Below are 22,004 nucleotides of genomic sequence, written 5' to 3'. Positions count from 1 at the left end.
TTTTTTTTTTTTTTTTAGGAGGACTAGAGCTCATGGCAAAATACTTTTGTTTTTTCTTTACAAAGTTTACTCATAGATAACATTGGCGTTGTAGAGGAGCCTAGGAATTCCAAGTTTTTTAGCCACAACTCTTACTAAAAATGACTTTCAGATTCTTCTGTGGTGTGTATTTACAGTGCTCTTCCTGTTCAATACCTGTGATCGTTTTTGTGCTGTTTTGTATGGTTTACATGCTCCCTAGAATTAAAATTAATACATTCAAGGAGGAAAAAACCTGGTACTTAGTCTAATGACCATTTAAATAATTTTGAGGCAAAACAGGGTTTTTTAAAATAAACAGTTTAATCTAGGAGAGGGTGTTTTTGGGTTTTACCTTATTAAACAATTTCTGGTTTCAGTCATTCAGATAACAAAGCGTGCCCAGAGTGTGACAAGCTCTGTGTCCATGCAGTGGGGGAAAGATGTGCTCTTTTCTGTGTGTACATAGTATACGTGTGTGTATATATATATTTTTTTTTACGCTTCCCAGGGGCAAAAGCGAATCTCACTTACAAAGTAATGTTATATACAGTTTTTATGAAACTGTAGGCAGATAAAGGCATATTTTGTTAGAAGTTTGCATTACTTTAGAAATGTTGCTAAGTCTCTTTCTGCTGTTCACTAATCTGAGTGCAAAGCTGTTGTTAGTCTGTTGCAAAATTACTTGCCAAAACTAGTGGTTTCAACAGATTTATCTAGCTGTTCTTTTTTTTTTTTTAATACTGATGCCAGTAATTTATAGCAGGGTTTATAAGCTAACAGTAAAATAACTGACCTAGTGTAGAAGCCTTAAATTAAATGCAGAAAGAATCTATAGAGACTCACCTGTAATTATAAATAAAATCTATTTGAATGGTATTTGGACTAGTATTTCTGCTAATATAACACAATACTATTTGTAATACATCTACATTATTTCAAACCACCTGCCCCAATTACTTCTGTTGACTTGTTTTCTAATCCATTGGTTTTTTTATATAATTGATTGTTCCATACTTCAGTTGCAATTTATTTTCCCTATAACTATTAAGATGCAAGTGCACCAAAAAAAGGTTAAATGGGTTATAGTATTAGTCAAATATACAAACTTTAGGAAATTAGTCCCAGGACAGGCTTAATTTTGTTTGTTACAATGCATATGTATAATGTGACCAGCCTTATCTTTAGGAATTGGTGCCAGAACAAAATCTCAGTAATTTGGGTTACATGCTCGCTGTTCCCTGCCCCTCCTGGACAAGAATGATGTATCAGTCATTTTAAAGTATTATTGAATGCCTGTCCAGATAAAAAAAATAACACTAGGTGTTTTAAAATTTGTATTAATCTAAGAATGATACAAGTTATAATGTAGATTCTTAAGTTTTTTGAGAAATGAGTTGAATGAGAGGAGTTGTAGTGAGCAGAGCTCTACTCAGCTACTTCATGGATCCTAAGTGGGACTTGAGGCTAAACATGTTAACCTGAGATACTTTTCCTGTCAGTTATTATAATAGAATGACAGACTTTGTTGCATAGTCATCTCTTGGTAGCATAATGATGAGAATTTGAGCATCTCTGTTTCTTTTTGTATTCCTAGGCATCCTCTCACAGCACAAGTAGCCACATACCTGACAAGTTTACTTTGACTGGTGTGGCAAACTCAAGAGTTGGGCACGTAATGTTAGTGTGCAGGGACAAAATTAATGTTGTCTTTTCCACTGGTTTCTTTAGTGTGCTTGAAGCATACATTACAAGACCTTGAAATCTCCCCTTCTCCATGTAGAAGGAATCTTTCTTGTTGCAGTTTTTGATATAGCAAGGCTTTGGAAACAAAAAAAAACCCTAAAACTTAAAGATGAGTGGCTGAAACCCTCTTGCAGCTCAAGCAAGAGGAGTCCTTGGGTAGCTTGTAACTCATATAGAATGCAACAGTCTTGTGCTTCTCCAAACTTGAGGAATGTATGGAACCTTAGAGCAGACTTGATATCTTAAAAAGCATTTGAATGTAATTTTGGCTACTTTTTTGCTTCCGTTGTACCTAGTGTGCTTCTCTATCCATAAAGATTGAGTTGAGGACTCAAATTTTTTGCTATTTTTCCGTAAATAGTTTTATACAACCTTTCAGCTATTGCAGCTGTAAAGTGAAGATGGGGTGCTGCTACTAACTCAACTGATAATATGTGAAGAAATCTATGGGGAGGCAGCCTTAAAGTGTGTGATTTTTTTTCATTTGGCCAAGTGTGCCAATATATAGGTGAACCAAATTTGATAGTGGTATTACCTACCACTTATGTGGAAGAGCTATTCTGGTTTTTAAACGTGAAAGTTAAATGTTCCACTGAAAATGTGTGGGGTTTTTTTTTTTTTTTTTTTCTCAAATGTTTGAGTATGTGGTTTTGGGGAAAACACAGGAGAAACCTTGCTGCCTCAAAGCAGCTTGTTGTTGTGAAGACTGAAGTGTCTAACTTGGTATTATGTTTCAGTAATTCATAGTCCTAAAACAAAGCACATGCTTTGCAAAATTGAGATCTAGATTTATAACTTACTGCATCAGTAGTTTAATACATACCTAATTAAGTATATCCCAAATAGGCCATTTAGATAGCGAGAGTTTTTTATTTCTTCCTTCAAAATACTTTTTTCTTTAGTTCGGAGAATATAAAGTTCACTACTGAAAGAAACTGCAGTGTGAAATTACTGCACTAAACATAGTATGCCATCACCATAGTCTCTGTATAATTTCTTTTCAAGAGGGGTGTATTTAAATAGCTTTGTTTCCTGAACAACTTCATTCCTTCACATGGAAGCAGAGCAACAACACTTGTGATTGCACGTGATGTTCACTTTTGGTTGCAATTCTAAAATTATAATTAATAATTATTATATATATATATTCACACACATACACTCTATACAAACTATAATTACCTATATAATATATATAGGTATAATTAACAATTTTTTTGAGTGGTAGATTTAGATGACAGATTTTGAGGATTGTATCCCAGCTCTAATAGAATATCAGTAACAAAGCATATGTGCAGATGAGCAAATTGCATCTGCCTTTATTGTTCAAATTCAGTTCATATAACATGTTTCTAAATATTTATTTTTAACAAAGGTTTTTTCCTTTTGTCCTAAATAGGCATTGCTGGCTTTGGGCATCAGTCAGTCTGCAAGAACGCCTGACCCTAGTCATCCGTAAGCTTTTTGAGTAAATAATGATTTTGGTAATTATATATAGGAGTAAGATCAGTTCTTGTTTGTGCGTCACCTTGTTCTTTTTAATCTGCTGTTTTGTATCCTTTCTGAAATGCATTGTTTCTGATTTTACAATAGATAAAATAAGAAGTGAGATTTCTTCTAAACTGCAGGAGTTTTAGCTTCAGTGGCTTGATGCATGTTATATGTGATGATTTTTTTTTTGTGGTATGCTTTTTGATGTGTATTATTTTAATTGGTGTTATTTCTTTAAGTTAGTCTGGACTCTTTTACCTCTTCTACTGGATAGATTTACTTTGTTTTTAAACACCGCTCATGTGAATGACAACATTTTTTAAATATAAAAAGTACTGTCCTCTTCATATTTTCAACAGTGCTTTTCTGCAAGGCACCTACTTGCATCATAAGGAGTTGTATTTGACTTAAACTACTCTTTGTTTTTACCTGAGTAATAGGGATATTATTGATAAGTTCTTTCAACTCCATGAAATTTAGAAGTTACACTTAACATGTTATTTTCTTGGTGTTGATTTGCTTTACACTTCATATATTTGGGCAAGTCATAATGTAAGCACTAGTTCAAAGTACATCTAATTTACAGAATTAGTTAAGCTTTTCTTCATTAAGAACATAGAATCATAGAATGGTTTGGGTTGGAAGGCACCTCAAAGATCATCTAGTTCCAACCCCCCTGCCATGGACAGGGACACCCTCCACTAGACCAGGTTGCCCAAAGCCTCATCTAACCTGGTCTTAAACACTTCCAGGGATGGGGCCTACACAAGCATCAGGTAACTTGAAAAATGTTATAATCTAAAATTTGACTAAATATTCGTTGTATCTCTTTCCCCCCCCTCACTTTTTTTCCCTTCTTCCTCTATATAGTCTTTTTTACTATTGGTTTTTAAATGTTGAAAAAGAAGTGTACTATTTGTAGTAGCAGTTAATAACAAAAAAAGGAATAAATGTAACCTTTTAATATTGCTTTAGCTCTTCCCATTGCTCTTAAAAACTGCAAGTGTTGAATGTCTGCAGTGCTGAACTACTTAAAGATGTCACAAATTTTATTCCCTTTAAATTAGCATTATAGAATGTGTAGACCAGCTGCCTATGACTAGTGTTTTCATTTAGAAGTAGTATTTTAATAACATGTAAGTGACATGAATTTTTTTACAGTAGTAAAATCCTCAGTCTCTGCAGAAGAGCTCATACAGCTATGTATGTAGCTTGTTTAAAAATGAATTAGAAAAATATCTATGCATGATGTTCTTGTGTGTACTACCTAGCCTTTTCCAGGTGGCTCTTTTTTTCCCCCCTTGGATTAGATTTGATTTAGCAGCTTTGTTTTAAATAGATGCCCAGTCATATGATGATGATGTGCGACATGTAAAAATTAATGGAAAAAAACTTGTAGGTATGTTTGCAGAGATATAGAATCTTATTTTCCTAAATCACTTTCTTTGTTTTCATCTAGGTATGGTTTCACAAACATGCGCTATATTGCCTCCCTGATTAGTGGGGTGGGCATTTTCATGATGGGTGCAGGACTTTCTTGGTATCATGGGATCATAGGTTTGCTCCACCCTCATCCTATAGAATCTCTTCTCTGGGTAAGCTGATCTTGTTTGATACTGTATCTAACACTGGTGACGTAATAGAAAGTAATGGCATGATCTGAAATTCACTTCCTTAGTCAGTTGGAATCCTATCACAATTAACTCAAACCATCATTAGTGCAAATGTGTTTTAAGAAAAAAATCATGTTAAATTATAGCTGATCTTATAACAAAATGAGCTATTCTTTAAACCCTGCATCTTCCCTTCACACCTCCCAAGAGGTACTTCTTTCCTATTTTGCAATATATTGCATAATTAAAATGCTGTTGCCTTCTGTTTAGGGGTAGCTGCAGGGCATAGTGGGTAATGGGGTTCTGGAATTCTGAGTTTGAATAGTCTGTGGTGAAGAGATCTGTACAAATATGCATATAACATAATAATTGAGATTTTTTTTTTTTTTTCCATACAGGCATACTGCATTTTAGCAGGGTCATTGGTATCTGAAGGAGGTACGCAGTTTTAAGAAATATTTCTATTTAAATATTCATAATCTCTAAGAGTATAATGTGAGTAACTAGAGTAATAATTGGTCCTTGCTTACGCAGTAAAGTTTTGAGTTCTGTTGCAAATACTTCTGTTGTAAACAAACAAAAAAAAAGCAGAAAACCTTTTTTCTTATCTATGTAATGAGTTGGAGAACACATAATTTGGAAAGTATACATAGAGTGCCTTTTTGGTATTAAACTATCAGTGAATGTAATTATTCCAGTTTGTATGGGAGACACATGTAGGAAAGAAGGTAACTTTATCATTATTCAGAGTATCAATAATCAGAGCTTTCTTGAGGATCTGTTGCTATGATAGAAAGAAAAGTTCCCTCTCTTCAAAATGGAAACAAGTCTTTTTGCCTCTAACCATTTTCAGCAGCTACTTTGGTGTTGTTTCAGCTACCCTTCTTGTTGCTATAAATGAAATTCGCAGGAGTGCTCGAGCCAAGGGTCTGTCATTTTATCAATATGGTACGTGTTGTTATAGCAGTAAGGTATGTGGTTATTTAAAACAGAATTGAATTATGTGTATTTGCATAATGATAGAAACAAGTCTGTTTTCCCTTTCCCCTTGCTTTATTGATCTGTTCTCCATTCTAGTAACAAATATATTTTACAAATTACGTGAAAACCTGTTGATTTCAGTAACTCTACTTAGATACTTTTGCTAAACTACTTGCATTTCTCAGGATAAATGCCCCTTCAATTTTTTTAAACATTTTGGAGAAGCTTTTATAATTGGCGCAGGGCTTGTTCTGTGTATTTATGAATGCTTTCAGAAGTGTGTGCATATGCAAAAATTCAGTTTACACCTACATACTTATGGAAATTTTTCTCTTAAGTTGCTGGTGTAAGTATAGTTTAAGTACTGTGCATAATGTAATTAAGCTTTTGAAAGCAATGTAATTTTTTTGTTGTATACGTAGTCGTGCAGAGTCGTGATCCTAGTACAAACGTGGTGTTACTGGAGGATGCTGCAGCAGTTCTGAGTGTGGCTGTAGCTGCTACCTGTATGGGTCTGACTTCTTTAACAGGTAAAATTCTGCTTCAAACTGAGGCAAGCAGATATGAATTTCCTCCCGTGCATGATATGAACACAGACCATTTAGTTTATATTGGTTGACTTAAATACATCTCTACTATTTTTCTGATACTCGTACTGTGTAAGGTTCTGGAGGCTTATACTGTTCTCTGATCTTATTTCTAGTAGTTTGAGTTGAAAATATTTAAAATAAAAGTTTGAAGTTTTTTATATGTCTATTATTATTGGTGGGGTTAAGCTTGAAAGAGTACATGCAGATGGGTTTAACTTTCTTTTGAGTTATTTTGTTGTACGAACTAAGGTATTTTTTACTAAAGGTATATTTATTGTAGTCACTGATGTAAATCACTTTGTGCCATGGTAGGATTACATAATTTGAGCTTCCTTATTCAGTGATGTGCAGCTCCATGTGCATGTGGGGAGGAATTAAGGAAGCAGTTCTTTCCTTTTGAGATGTAGTGGTGTTAGTGTTATCTTCAGATTACAATAGCTGCTCTGAACAGTGTGGCAAACCTAACTCACGCAGGTAGGATAATCTGTAGGGCAACTGATTCAAAGTCTGTCTTTGCTGCACAGTTAAGTCTTCTAAAGAGGGAAGATTGATTATTTGTCTCTTTTTAAGTATTGGCTTTGGCTTTTCAGTTGTTTCTAAAAATATAAATTGTAATTTTGTTTCTTTGTAGCTTCTAATGAGTTACTTGCAAGTTTCATTTTTTTTATATAGAAGTCAGTTTTTTACTCCATCTCTAGTTTCCTTCATAAACTTACGTTACTGTTTCTACAAATCTGAAAATGAATACGTGTTTAAAACTGACAAGTACTGTATTCCAGAAATCGCTAATACTTGTGAGTTTTTGAGTTACTATTAAAAGAACACAGACTTTTGTGCTTCTACCTGTGTTTAGGTGTATATAACTTTGTATTAGTAAAGGTACATCTATACACAGAAACCCAAATAGCTGACAAGAGTCTACTCATTTATTAGTCCTGCAGGAGACAGGAGTGGCTGAGGGACAGGAGGGACTTGAGACTTTATCTTAAGATAACTTGTTTTCTTCCAGCTTCATCTTGTTCCTCAGTAGAAGAGAATTGCCAGTGCCTTTAAAAAACCCACAAAATCAAAATAATACCACCAAAAACAACCCCTTAAAACTATGTACTCATTTCAGTGTGAAATCTGAATTATCTGCTATGTTTTAGAAATGCTCTGCGAAACTAATTTGACATGTTTTGTTTAGGAAACCCTTATTATGACAGTGTGGGGTCTCTAGGTGTTGGAACTTTGTTAGGAACTGTTTCAGCATTTCTAATCTACACTAACACTGAAGCCTTGCTGGGACGATCCATTCAACCTGAACAACTGCAGCGACTCACTGAGTTACTGGAAAGTGATCCTGTAGTGAGGTAGGAATCTTTACAGCTCACTCTCTTCTAAGAACAACGAAAAGCAAGAAAATAACATTTGGAAAAAAAATAGTTCAAGCACTTGAAATGAGAGAAATCTGGTGAGATTGATTATTTTTAGGGTAGATTCTTCTGTATTGAGATTTTTAGAATCTTAATTACTACTAACTTCTATTTCTGTGCTAAAAATGTCAATAAGTGAATACTTGTACTTCTCAGATGTTCCATGGCTGATATAAAATTGCAAGTATGTTCTAACAGTTACATTAATTACAGAAGTTGACAATGATTTAATGAGAAAGCCATCACAAACTTAAAACTATTTTCAAATGCATGAAATGCAAACACTTAAATGATACTGTAATGTTGCTTTTATAGTTTATTAGCACTTAAATATTTAAATTCTGTTACTGTTAATATTCAGTGTCTGGAATTCTGTAGCAGTGAAGTGCTGCAGTATTATTGTGATGTAGTGGATTCTGCATGTTAGATGCTTACAGAATGAACTCAGTACTAATTTCTCTTTCTTTGGAAATCTGCAATTTGTAGTGAAATAAACTTACAGCTCATTGTAATTCTGAAATCTCATTTAAATGCTTTTTAAGGAGCTATTTTAGCTTACTTTAACCCTATTAACCTTGATTTAGAAGCAAAACCCTTTTTGTTTTTTTCTTAATCTTTATTCAGGAATATATTTCTGTGTAAATCATCTGGAATATTTTAGTGCTTTTTTTTTAATTCTTAGCCATTACTGAGCTCTGGAGGGGAAAAAACCCAAGCCCATTAGTTTCTTTCAAGTATTCTGGTATTAACTAAGTGCCGTGTCATCTCAGTTGCAAGCAACAGGTCTGAATGGCATGCCTTTCATTCCAGATCCTAAACAAGATTCCTATTTTTGAATAGAATTGTGTTACAATTTTCGTATATCAATAACTAAACTCTGTTAAAGTATTTGTGGTGGCCCTGGATTAGTCTGAATGGTGGAGCATGCGTCAGCAGTACTCTTAGAGTAGGTGAGTTCACATGGTTATTTGTACACGACTTCTGTAGTTCTTTTTTCCAAAATGCACAGGTGACTTTTGCTTGGCTCAGGCTGGAATTGGAAAATCTCTCTTATCCCAGCACCATTTTATATTTTATTCCATTTTGTAGATGGCTGTAACCTCTTAACAGAGCAGACTTAGTTATCTCCTTCTTGCTGTACGAAGAATAAAAAAAGTGAGGACTTGGTAAGAAACTGCATGTTTCTCTTAGGTTAGAAGCTGAAACATGTTTAGGTACTTGTCTTTGCACTGTTTGCAGGACCTTCTGTATGCACTTTGTCTTGAGTGATCTCTTTCTTAGATCCATTACATTATCTGCTTTGATTTCTTTTAGTGCACACTTTGCCTTTGACCAAGTTTTTCTTGTAACAAGCCTAATATCTTGAACTTGGTTAACTTGCATCTTCTAATAAAACACCTGGTCTTTATCTCAGAATTCTGAGATGTAAATATATATTACCCTTGCTTGTAACTAGGTGTAATTTGGGAAAAAAGCTACTCTAATTTTTTTTTTCTTATTCCAACCTTTGGTCAGTTACGTTTTTTTGTTGGTTGGTTTGTTTGTTTTCAACTTTCCTGTGAAATGAAGAAGTCTTGTAGTATACAAGTAGCCTTTTGAAGAAATACTTGGTGTTTTCATCAACGTAGCTTTGGGCTTGTAAGAGTTTCAGCATTTTCTTGAACATTCAAACTCTCACATTTTCTTAAACGGAGTTGTGGAGTAGTATGTCCTACTCTTTTTTTTTTTTTTTTTTTTTTTTTTTACCCTACTGACACCAACTTAGTGTGCTGAGTACTGGTCTGCTTCTAAAGCTGTGACTAATATTTGCTCTTTTTATTTCAACCTTTCAGGGTTTTCAACTATCAAACTGTATCTGAATTCTCAATGCAATTCTTTTTGCAGTTGCTGTTTCCCAGAACATTCCTCCCTTATTCTTTCAGGGAGGGTTTGCAATCTGTATTTTCAGATGTATTCTGCCATATATGAAGGGGGGATGTATTAGGGAATCGTTTAGTATTCATCAGAAGGTATTTTAGATCTAAATTGACTAAAGGATCCACAGGATCTGGTTTCTGCTCCCCTCTGCCTCCGTCGGCACCAGCACCACTTAACTTAGTATTCCAGCAGTAGCTTGCCTCAACATCTTGTTCCGCTGCTATTTATAAAATATTTGATTTATCAGACAATACTAACTGCTGTATTCATAAAATAAATAATCTCCTGTTGTGGATTCTTTTTTCTTTTTTTCAGCTAAATCTTGATTTTTTTGTTGTTTGTTTGTTTTTACAGGGTTGTTTGACAAGACCTACATTCCCTAAAACCTTAATGGCTGGAATTAATGCTCTCTTAATACATAATTTCCTCCCACACACACCTTTTTCACTGTTTTTCTTTAGGTTGTCAGATGAAGTTGTCTTTAGTAAAATGGATTGCCTCATTTGCTGTTCGTAAATTTTGGCACAGTGTTGTTAATCTACTCTTTTTAAAAAAAATTCTTGTCAGTATTGCAAAATGAAAAATTAATTTGCCTTCGCAGTTATTCTTAGTTCTTTTTACTCTTGAATGCAAGTTATGGAGCCTGCTGAATTAGAAGCATTTTTTTCCTTTTAAATATTCAGTGTGCTTCCCTATTACTAATAGGGAAATGCTTTGCTGTACCAATATATTGTTTTGCTTTTTTAGATCAAGAAAACAGTGATTGTTGCATGTTTCTGCCTAACAATTTCACCATTTTCATCTAGTAGCAGGCTTGTTTCCAGGTTATCCTCTGGTTTTGCTGTACTTAAAAATCAACATTTTTTTTAATGCTTCTCCTATCAGTTTGCTGGACTTCATAATTTCTTTTTTAGGGTTATGGCTATTTATTTCCCCTTTCTTTTAATTTTGCTTGGTAATTTCTAGTTGTAGCACTTCTTCAATTTGTGATCCAGAATAGGCTTTCAGTCGAAGTTGTTCTCAGCTGGTAAATTATTTGATTTTATTTTTTGCTATACAAACAGTCCATTCTGAACTGTCATTCACACCTTTTGGTGCCTAAATTTTTCTTGTGTTCAGCTTCACTGAAGTGTAGATTAGGCTTTCAGAACTGTGAAATAAAATATATGATGTGGTACAGACTGTCCTGATTCTGTTCTTATGGAATGTAATCACAGATCCCTAGGCATAAACTATTCTTAGTGACAGTTTCATCTTTAATTTTTACTTCATTGTAACAGCTATTGGGTAATTGCTATTGTTCTGCTGGAAAATCTGTCATTCTAGTTTGGAGGGAAAAGAAGGTATTACAACTGATGGCTCTAAACCAGTAACTTGACATCCTGTGACAAATTTTTCTTTAAAACTTTGTAAAGCTTGCTCTTTTCCCTAGTTTGAACTGATGGTGTGTACTAGCCATCCAGAAGCTTCCATAAGCAAGCTTTGTAGCTTAAGTTTTAGCCTACACATTTGTATTTTTGAATTATTAGTGATTTCCCCCCCACCCCGGCTCACTGTCTTATCTTTCCTGGACGGATTATAAGCAGTAAGGTAGACTTTTTCTTTTCTTCACATTTACAGAATATGCATAATTCCACTGAATTTTATCAAGTTACTGCTTAATGAGAATCTCAAATATCTCTTGTTATCTTTTTGCTTAGCTCTGATAGGCACTTGATATATCTTCAGCTTTTTTGAATCACATGGATTCAAATTCTCTTCAATAACCCTCATTGAACCACATCTGTTATCTTAAATACCCTCTTGTGTGAGGAGGTAGCTTGATGCCAGTTAGGTTACTGCAGTTAATACTGTTTTGATTTGGTAGCTTCACACAGAATAGCTGTGTAAATTTGATTGGAGCTAGAAATTCTTTATTGCTCCCAGTAAGCTGATAGTTCTTTTAATCTGCTTAAATGTTTACTAAGATGTATTTTTTGGTGTGTCTATATTTAGTTCATGTTCTATTTCTTTTTTAATGTACTTACCCCTCCTCCACCCACAGTATTACAAGAAATATTCCATAAATGTTTCTTGTGACTGTTCATCTTAAATTTCTGCCTCCTGTTCTTTGGCTGTTTGCTCTTAGCAGGCTGCTTCCAAAATATATGCCTGCTGCTTTTCTTCCTGCACTGCCTGTGAAGTTAGTTCTGATTTATAAACATTCAGATGAGAAAAAAAACATTTCTAGTTGGGAGGAGTAAATGTGCTTAAGACAAAGGGCATGCTAAATTTAAAGATGCTGTGAAATTGCACAACTTAGTAAAATGAACGGGGACAAAAAGTTGAGTACTTTCCATCAAGCGAGCTTTATTGCTGAATCTAAATTTTGTGTTAGAACTTAAAAATTGTCAAGATTGCATTTTTCTGTTAATAAAACCAAAGTCTGTGGAATATTTTATAATTGTCCTCAGATACTTGTTTTGCTTTGGATAGCTGTGGAAGTGGTATAACCGGTTGAATATAAATCAGTATTTAATGGAAGTATGTGGTGGTAAAATGAGGATATGTTAGTCAAAGGCAGTGGCCTTTTAAATTTACAGGATTGTTTTACTGTGACAATATTGTTAACATCAGAAGTCAAACTAGCTAGTAGGGTTTTTTTTATGTTGTTCTACATTTTCTTTAAAAATTATCTGTTTCAGAGCAATTCATGATGTTAAAGCCACAGACATGGGAATGAGCAAAGTGAGATTCAAGGCAGAAGTAGACTTTGATGGACGGGTTGTTACTCGTTCTTACCTGGAAAAACAAGACATTGAACAGCTGCTACAAGTATGTTTAAAAAAATGATTTTGTAACTTCTAGTATTTGATATTTACTTCACAATTTCAAGTATGTCTAAACCCAAGATTTTCAAGTAGGTGAGATACATCCCATTTTTTCATTTTGAAGGATTGCAGAGGTTTTGTTTTAGTATGTTAAATACCTGTACACAGAATCCTATTATGCTGCTGAAATAGAGCCATTTCTGGGCTGACTAGGGCCTGGGCAGCATTCATAGTAATTCTTGTGGATTTTTGGATGAGTTGGTAATATGATGCCCAGAATAAGCAGTGTAATGGAATAGCAAGTTTGTATGAAAATGAAAAAAGAATACACAGGGGTGCCCTGCCCTGCCTTGCTGTGAGCAAAGGATACCCCAGAAACTTCTAGAAAATGAATGAAATACTCTAAACTTACTTGGAAAATAAAGGAGGAAATCCATTAAAGATAGAAGGTTTTGTATCAAGTGCAGGTGTAATGGTAAGCCAGCTGTTTTCATTGAATAGATGCTATGCTTCTGTGTCTGTGAGACATAAGAACAGATGATGGTTTGAACAGAAATGGCAAAAGCAGAAAAGTGTTTGGGCTTTTTTGTTTGTTTGGGTTTCTCCCCACTCCCACCCCCTGAAATATGTCAGGACCTCTATTATTCTTTTCTTTTCCTCATCTCAGCCTCTTAAATTTGATTTCTTCCTAGGAAATTCAACAAGTGAAAACCCTTGAAGAATTAGAAGCCTTCATGCTTAAGCATGGTGAGAATATCATTGACACACTGGGAGCTGAAGTAGACAGACTTGAGAAGGACCTGAAGGTAAAATTTAGTTGCTTATTATGGAGTGCTTATTCTGTGATGTATTTTAAACAATATCACTGCACCTACTTTGGGGGTTTTTGTTTATAAATATGGGAGAGGGGAAGACGTTGATAATCTTAATGCAAATTTTCTTGCTAAAGTATCATTAATTAAGTTGTGACCAGCAGTGAACCCTTACTTTGCTGTTGATCTATTTGTTATGTCTTTTATTCAATCTTATACCACTGTAGAACAATATTTTCATGAAATGAGACCTGATTGTGTCTTTGTTGTTGTATTCTCAGAATGAATTCTGTTGTGGTTGTAAAGAATTAATTTTCAATTTTATTTTTTTATTTTTGTTAAAATATGATACTTAGCATTGTATCAAATATATCAGCATGTGATGAGGACTTTACTCAACATTTTTGCTCTTGTTGAAGCAGGACAGTGCTTACTTCTTTTAAAAGCCTGTCATAAGTTGGCTTTTTTTCATTCTGCAATTTAATATCATTCGGTTGATGCAACAAAAGATTGTTTCCATTTTTAATTTTATAATTATATTGCGCCTGTTAATCTTACTTTTTTTGGCATGAATACAGAATGATAAGTATACTGACTGCCAGACAAATACAGTCCTGTCATGACTGCCTTTTGTGGTCATCAGGAGAAGACACTGCTCAACAGCATGCCTGTCCTTGCTTATTATATTTGATAAAGGTTTTAGTTTCTATCCCTACGGTGGTGCTGTTTAGAAATCAAAATATTATTTTTGAATTTAATTGCACCGGCAGACCCAGTTCTCAATGGTTTTTGAGGAGTAGAATCATGAGTAGCTATTTTATAAACATGAATAGTGTTTTTTGGTATAAGCAGGGATTTCAGTGATTGTGTTGCTGTTGAATATGCTTTACTAAATATGCTAGTCAGATTCACATGCTGGATGACTTTGAAGTCGGTGACTTTCAGTAAACCTCTCATGGATTATACAATCCATGTAATGATGATAACATATTTCTACAATATCAGAAGATGCGTATTTCTTAGTAGATACAGTATTTTGAATCTTTATAAATAGCTTCACTGACATAGAACAAATTATTTCAGCAATCTTATCCATTATTCAGGAAAGTATCTGTTAAAACTTTCTTAAAGTGAGAGATATATATGCTTATTTGGACAGTTTTATATAAAAAGCTAACTGCCTTTTTAAAATCAAGAGAGCTGCTTCATGCTTTATGAAGCATAAGAACTAATTTATCTGTGAGGTTGTAAAGTATTTGTCAAGTAAAAAGATGACTTAGTCTTCAAAAAATTGCTTATAGTACGGACAATGTTGTTTGAAGCTATTCCTCATTTTAAAATAGTCCCTATGTTAAAATAGGCCCTATCTTACCAGAAAAGGGGATTTGTTATCCAGTTGCCCATATCATACCAGAAATACATTACTTGTATCCGTGCGCAAAAATGCGTTTGAATATTTTCAATAAAAATGTATTTTTTTTTTTTTTATTTCAGCAACGAAATCCTGATGTTCGTCATGTGGATTTGGAGATACTATAGACTTGGCAGAAGAAATCTTCAGGTTGCTACCATTTTGGAAAGAAGTCATGTAAAGGGCTGAAAAGCTTCTGAAATTGCAGTGACCTCAGCATCATACCTCGCTTACTTTTGCTGTAGGCTTCGTGGACTGTTAGCACTGCTTCTGTTTCTGGAGGAGCACTAGACTTGCAGACAAAAATTTCCATGGCAAAATCAATTTTAAAAAGCTACTTGACTTAAATTTCACAGGAGAGTCTGTCAGAATACATTTACTGCAATTCAGAACTTAAGACTTGAGGTGTAGTTAGGCAACTATAGCTGCCTGAAAATGTATGACACACTTAGTTTTTCCATTTGTGTCCCTTTGCAGTCAGTTTGCACTTCTTTAGTTTCTTTCAAGATATCATTAAAGGTTCTTGGGAGATATTAAGATTAGCTAGGAAGAGTTTGTTCCAGTGGAACCTGCCAACCTTAAACTAATTGTAATATTTCAACTGTGTAATTGTTTCACAGTTTTTCTTTTCTATAAGATAATTTCTTTCAAACAGGCGCTGACCTTCTCTCAAGTACCATGACCTGGAAACTTGCTTTTTGCCACTGTAGTTTACCAACCGCACTTCAGAAAATATTAGGTTTTTCTCCTCAGTAGCGTCAGCTGTATGTGGTTAGCCAGAGTTATGTTAAGTTACTGTGAAGAAATCACTGTGTAGATATTTCAGTGAACTTTTTCTGTTTGTTTTTTCCTTTTTTCCCTACTTTGACACTTATTCTCTTATTTGTAAATATCTTCAGGTGTAATCTGGGAGATATTTATGGTAGTGCTTATTAAAAGTTACCTGGCATTTTTGGCTTTTTATACATTTAATAGGCTGTATTGCCAGATCCGGTCTTTGCTAGAAGGTGTAAGAGATGTAGTTGGAAGTTACAATAGTAAAAAATGTATTAGAGCTATTTATAATTAAACAAATGAATACATTGTATTTTTAATTTATTTACCTCTAGATGTTACCTGTTATTTGAATTCTAAACAGCTTACTTTGTGTTTTTTAAGAATTGACCTTGCTTGGTTGGGAAAGTAAAGTACTTCTATCAGTGGTCCTCAACAATCCTGAGATAAGTGCTTAGAGTTTATAACTTTGAAATGTGCAATTCTAGCGCTGTATATAATCAGTCACAATTGCAATTCTCTTCTGCAATAGACACCCAAGTTGTACCAGATTCTTTGAGACCCAGTCTTTATTAATAAGGCCATGAGTACTGATCATGCAAGTTGAAATATAAGTGAAATAACTCTGAGGAAAATCCTTTATGCACTTTAACATATTTCAGTAAAGTGAGAATTGCTCATAGGTGAGAGTTGATAGGTAATAAGACCCTCCTAGTGACTCAGTTGCTCAGTAATGACTGACGTGCTGAAAGAAGAAATGTTGATATGAAACATCTCTTCAAAAATCAATTTAAGATTAAATTATAAGCATTGCAGCAAATAATAATTGCAGAGACCAGTATGTCCAGATTTGACTAAAAGCTTTTTAGAATTTTTTTTTGTACTAAGTGTCACTTACCAGTGAATTAGGAGACTTTAAAATAGCATGCCTTTTGACAACTGCAAAGCACTTTGCATGCAGGTCATTTTAAGTAGAAAAACATTCCAGAGTTTAGTTACAGATGGGACTTCACATACAGTAATTGTGGATGAAGGGGTCTCTTTAGTATCCTTGTCCATAATCCCTATTCACCAGTGGCTTCTTCATAGCGTATTAGTTCATTATGGCTAATCCAAAAGAAGGTTTACTTTATCTCATTTTCTATTGTACAACTAGTTAGTATATTTAAGCCTGATGATTTGAAATGCAGTTTAAAGGTAATTTGGAAGTGTATTGTGTCAAGTAAATAAGGCATATTTGGGCACGAGATAAATAATTTACCTTTCTCCTCACCCTTCCATGTAAACTTAATCTCATCTCAGTATGCACTCTGCTGATGTTAGCCTTACTCACAAAGAGCACTGGAATCTGATACTGCGTATCCTCTTTCCTTCTTCCTAGAATATTTATATGGATTTTGAATTTGAATAAACACTTCAATAAACTTGCTATTCCAGAAATCTTAAAAACCTGAAGAGAAGTAAAACTGGGAAAATGTTCTTACTGGGGAGGTTAGGAGACAGCCAATGTGATGCAAGTGGTTTGCGTGGTGGAGTTACTGATGAGTGAGTAGTGTTAGTATGCACGTTGCAGGGCAGAAATTTCACTGAGAGGTTAGTAAATGTTATCTCAATACCAAAGTGTTCCCATATCTCGTTTAAGAGGAGGCATGAGTTTATATTCTTACAGGGCATCTGCTCCAAAAGCCTATAAAAATGTTTCCTTATTCATCAGAGATGTCGTGCATATGAATTCTGATCTTCATTTCCTTATCTGAGACAGAAGCATACCCATTCACACACCTTTGTTTGTATTCCAAGATAAAATTCAGATCCTTGTCTCCCAGTTACATTATTGATTATAGCATCACAATGTGTTAAATTTAAGAAGCCAGAACTTCAATGTTTTTTGGTACGTAACAGTTGTATAGGTTGAGGACCCAGTTCCGTTTTTAAGAACGACCTAGATGGCGATCTACCACAAAAAGGCAGATAGACTGGTTTTGGCAGTACCTTATGAGTTTGCGTGTCTTGCAGTTGGATAAAAATACTGATTCCCTGAGCCTGTTGGTTTGGAAAGGAAAAGTAATTTCAACTTGTTACATTTTAATATATATTATAATTTGTAGATTGTTTTTAACAGTTTTGACATTTTTACTGCTTTTTTTTTCCTCAGCTGTCTTTGTTGTCTAAAACTTGAGGTGATGTGGGTCCAGTACTTAGTTTACTTTTGTTTTATTTTTTTGGGAGGAAAATGTTTAGCTAATACATTTACATGATGGAATCATCAGAATTAAAGAAAATTTAAAGTGTGGAGGAGTGGATTTTTTCTTTATCACAAATGCAATTACATAAGGTTTCTTTTACATTGATTTTAAGAAAAAAGATTTTAAGGAAGAGGAGTGAGGATTTAGCTAGCATTGAAGTTATATTCTAGGATTTCTTCAATTAAGGTGTAGTCCTTTTAAAATAATTTATTTTTGTAGACTGGCCTTGCAGATTCTATTTTTCCAAATTGTGTTCAATGTACTACAGCCCTCTGCTTTCTGAAAGATTGCTTATATGTTGTGCAACGTCTCAATTCTGTAAAATTTGGTGATGTTTGAAAAAATTCTCTTAGTGTTCCAATATACTGAGTGATCCTAATGTATTTTAAGTCAAAGTTGGCTGGACACTAATAGTAAGTGGTTTCCTGTATAATTTGTTTTTCTATAAAAGATAAAATTTGGAAGTGATTATCTTTTCCCCCGTGAATCAATTTCAAGTCTAAATAGTCTCCTTTATACACTGTGGAATTCAGTATTTGATGTGGTCTCCCTTTACCCCTCCACTTTCTAAAGTGTTTATTAAGCATGCTGTAGTAGTAAATACTGGAGTGGACTACTGAATTACAAGACTGTTTGCTGTGTGTTCTGGTCTAGAAATAGCAGGGACTTGGGGAACAGGAGAACATATTTTTTAAGGTCAGATTGCATCCTTTATCTTCTGTGACTTATACCCAAGCTGAAGGTTTTTTAGCCTCTACTTTTCTCCTTCCTTGAATTCCCACACAGATTTTACTATTTTAATAACTCTTACTTTTAGAGGAGGAAGCCATTATGAGCATCCTAAGTTTTTAATAGCAGGGCTAAATGCTACTCTTGATCTCTGGATTTTGTACTGTACTACTTGTTCATTGACAGGTGACAATAGTGATTGCTGTTTTGAAAAAGCTACCAATCATGTTAGCCAAAACTGCCACAGTTTTCTGCTTCTGGCAGGTGCAGTTTTTTCAGCTACATTTGGAGACTCAGGTTTTATTGAGAGATTTTTACTGGCCCCCCTTCGATAAGGGGGAGTACAGGGAAGAGTTTTAGGTATGTTTTGTCGAGGTAATACACTGATTGCAATTCTGTGTTCTCCTTATTTATTTTCATTTTAGCTGACTTATCTATCTTGTTATTCCGTAACAAAGAAAAAATTGTGCGTTATGGACGTACCTCTACTAATGATGAGTGCATCGAATACAGGCTTCCTGCAAAGAATTTTTAGGCTTTTGTGTATTGAAAGTGTGGCAATTTTTGAAAATTCTCAATTAAGTAATCCTTTTTCTGAAGTTGATTCAGATGTGTTTCTTACAAAAGAATTCACAGAAGCATATTGTTTAAGATTTGAAAGAAAAGTATTTCATTTTATGGTCACATGTTCTTAAGGCATTTTGGCTTGGTAGAATAGAACAATTGATTAATATTGACTCCAGTTCAAAAACTGAACTTCTGTGCATGCTTAAAGGCTTACATTGCAGAAGTGAATATAAAATGACAATGTGCTTTTTTCTTCTAGCTTAACTATTGTGCTGCTTCTATTCTTGTTAGCTCTGAATAGAGAGTACAACTAACATCTCTTTTGCAGTTTACCTACTTAATGTAAATGAGAAGTCGAGGTGTACAAAAAAGACTTTTTTTTTGTTCTTTGTAGAGAGGTTGCATAGCTTAAATAAGTAATTTTGCCTTTCTTGTTAGTGAGACTACAAATAATTAAGATCAAAAGTAGACTATATCTTTATCACATATAAAAAGAAATAGGAATCCAGGCTTTAAAGCACAATAGTCAGATTTTTGAAATGCATGTCCTTTGAGGAAAATAAAATGTGCCAGGTTGTATGGACTATAGAAACTGCAGTCAATCAGGCTTTGCTGAAGCAAAAGAAAAGAAACTATAACAAAGTGTGGTAAAAAGGAAAATACAAGGAAGGAAAAACTAAGGCGTTGAGCACTTGGGAATAGGAAAAGATGAACGCAATCTAAAAAATGTGGCCAGAAATAAGAATTGATGACTGGAGAGGAACAGTAAAGATTATATTTGATTGCCATAGTACATTGTTTTATGCGTTCTATTCTCTTTCTTTTAGCAATATTAAGACAGTTGGGTGATTCCTCTCTCCCATCCCCAGTGAAAACTCAATTTTTTTTTTCTGTAATGAAAATCAGTGCTTCCATTTAACTGTTTCCGACTATGGTATTCAGTCTTGCAGGTATAAAACTACTTGCCTTCTGAAAACTTAGTCTTATTGCTAAGGGTGATGGTGTGATCTCAGCCTGGAGCTTTGTTGGCAAGGTATGTATTTGGTGAGTGGAGAGCGAGTAATTTTAATTGTTGAAACAAGAGCTGGAGTGAATTAAAAAGAAAATTTATTGATTCTTTCAGCCAGAAAATGATTGAAGCACCATACTGAAGATGTTATGGGGGAAAAATAAGGTGCAGTGGTGTATGGTCTACAGAAATCTTGTGATGGACTATAAACATTGGTGAATATGTTAGTCCGTAGTTTTCAGGTTGCTTAAATGTGTGTGCATAAGCAAGATTTCTAGTTAAATCATCACATTCTGCAAAGGAGTTAAAGAGAACATTCAATGTGTAATGTGAAAAGGATGTACATTTTTAAAATATCACAGACAGTAAGAAATAGTTTATAGTAGGCAGAAAATTGTTGTTCTATTTCATATTACATGAGGCTCTTGAGGAAAATTTTCTTTTTTCTGTGTGAATCAAAGCCACCAATTAAAATAAAAGGTCTTGGTTACTTCCTGTGTTACCCTATCAGCAAGCCTGGTCAAATTTTTGTATTGACAGCGTTCATAGTGCTGTTACGGGGAGAAGGTGTCTGTTAAAATAATGGAATACAGCTCCACGCTTTAGGATACGTTTGATTTTTGTAACCTAAATTTAGACTGTATTTAAAGCTTTTGAGGTTGTGATCAGCTGCTTCACATCTGAAGACAGAAGAAAAAATATGCAATGTTGTATAAATGATGTAATATAAAGGGTTTTTGTAAGTTTCTCTTCAAATTAAAGACAGTGAAGAACTATGTGGGAAGAAGCTTTTGAAAAATGTCTAAAGCATTTGGAAAGCATTTTGGCTATTGCCAAAATTGTATTAAATCTGAAAGTCAAAGGTGACGATTTTTACTGGTGGTAGAACTTTCAAAGGGTAATCTCAAAGTTGAAACACGTTTCTCCATGCAGCCTTTTAATCAAATGTATTCTCTCCCCCCCCTTCTCATGCTTTTTGGTGTATTGGCTTTTTCATTCTGTGTCTTGGTTACTTCACATTGTATGGGGAAGTCATTTTGATTTGTGAGGTGTAGACATTTCAGTATTTCTCTGCGTATGTTCTTTCTTTTGTAATTATCTTGAATTTGGTACATCCTGTAAAATGTCTGGAAGTTGTAATTATTCAGTAAAATGTTACATAGCCAGTAAAGGTGGTGTTCTGTTAATTGGAACAATTTCATATATACTGTGAAGGTAAGCAATAACAGGGGCTTTAGGCAGTTGATGATTTGCTATGTTTCTGAATTCCGAATGCATAGAACTATTTTATGGATGCAAAACGAAGGTTACATCCATCTGTTTGTACTAGGTACTCAATTTGCCTTTGACAGTATACACACCGTTAAATAGCGTGCACTCAATATGTGCACAACCTGCGTGGGATAGCCAGGCTGTACTTGGTAATACTCCATACTCCACTGGCAACTTGTGCCTCTCAACCTGTTCACCCCCAAAGAACGCTGTTCCTTCCCCAGTACGGAGTAAGCTCGCTCTGCCTGGCTCACAGGCCCCACTGGGGCTGTCTCCAGTTTGGACTACCAGTGCTGAGCTGGGTCTAAGGATGATGGGAAGAAAGGTAGTAAGAGGTAGTAAGTAAGGCTTGCATGTTGGTGTGCAGCCAAAGGTACGGAGAATTTCTTGAAGAGGTTGAGTTTGAGGCTTAGGCAGTAACTGTAATTTGACAATCCCAGGAAAGCTGTCCTAGCCTCTAAAAAACCAAAACAAACCCCAACAGACCCCAAACACACCCCCCCCCCCCCGGTATCATTCACTTGAAATCAGTTTAGAAAGCATTTAACATACTGTCTGGTTTATTAAAGTGCTTCTTTTTATCACTAATACTGATGAAAACTG

At 34.6% G+C, this 22,004-nt stretch overlaps 1 protein-coding gene across 1 annotated transcript in view; it reads left to right on the top strand.

The window, feature by feature from the left end:
• The window catches only part of SLC30A9 (solute carrier family 30 member 9), a 39,256-nt gene extending 17,962 nt beyond the window's left edge, over nucleotides 1-21,294 (top strand). Inside the window, exons 10-18 of the mRNA XM_075752233.1 lie at nucleotides 3,164-3,219; nucleotides 4,715-4,850; nucleotides 5,267-5,306; nucleotides 5,745-5,816; nucleotides 6,272-6,379; nucleotides 7,626-7,791; nucleotides 12,456-12,585; nucleotides 13,274-13,387; nucleotides 14,888-21,294. Of these exons, the coding sequence (XP_075608348.1) occupies nucleotides 3,164-3,219; nucleotides 4,715-4,850; nucleotides 5,267-5,306; nucleotides 5,745-5,816; nucleotides 6,272-6,379; nucleotides 7,626-7,791; nucleotides 12,456-12,585; nucleotides 13,274-13,387; nucleotides 14,888-14,932 (867 nt within the window). The 3' untranslated portion in view covers nucleotides 14,933-21,294. The remainder of the gene's footprint in view (nucleotides 1-3,163; nucleotides 3,220-4,714; nucleotides 4,851-5,266; nucleotides 5,307-5,744; nucleotides 5,817-6,271; nucleotides 6,380-7,625; nucleotides 7,792-12,455; nucleotides 12,586-13,273; nucleotides 13,388-14,887) is intronic.
• The last annotated feature ends 710 nt before the right edge of the window (nucleotides 21,295-22,004 follow it).

The sequence above is a fragment of the Balearica regulorum genome, chromosome 4, assembly GCF_011004875.1.
Source record: "Balearica regulorum gibbericeps isolate bBalReg1 chromosome 4, bBalReg1.pri, whole genome shotgun sequence".
Taxonomy (NCBI): Eukaryota; Metazoa; Chordata; class Aves; order Gruiformes; family Gruidae; genus Balearica; species Balearica regulorum.
Note: the sequence above shows the minus strand (reverse complement) of the source record. Positions and strands in the feature narration are given on the sequence as shown.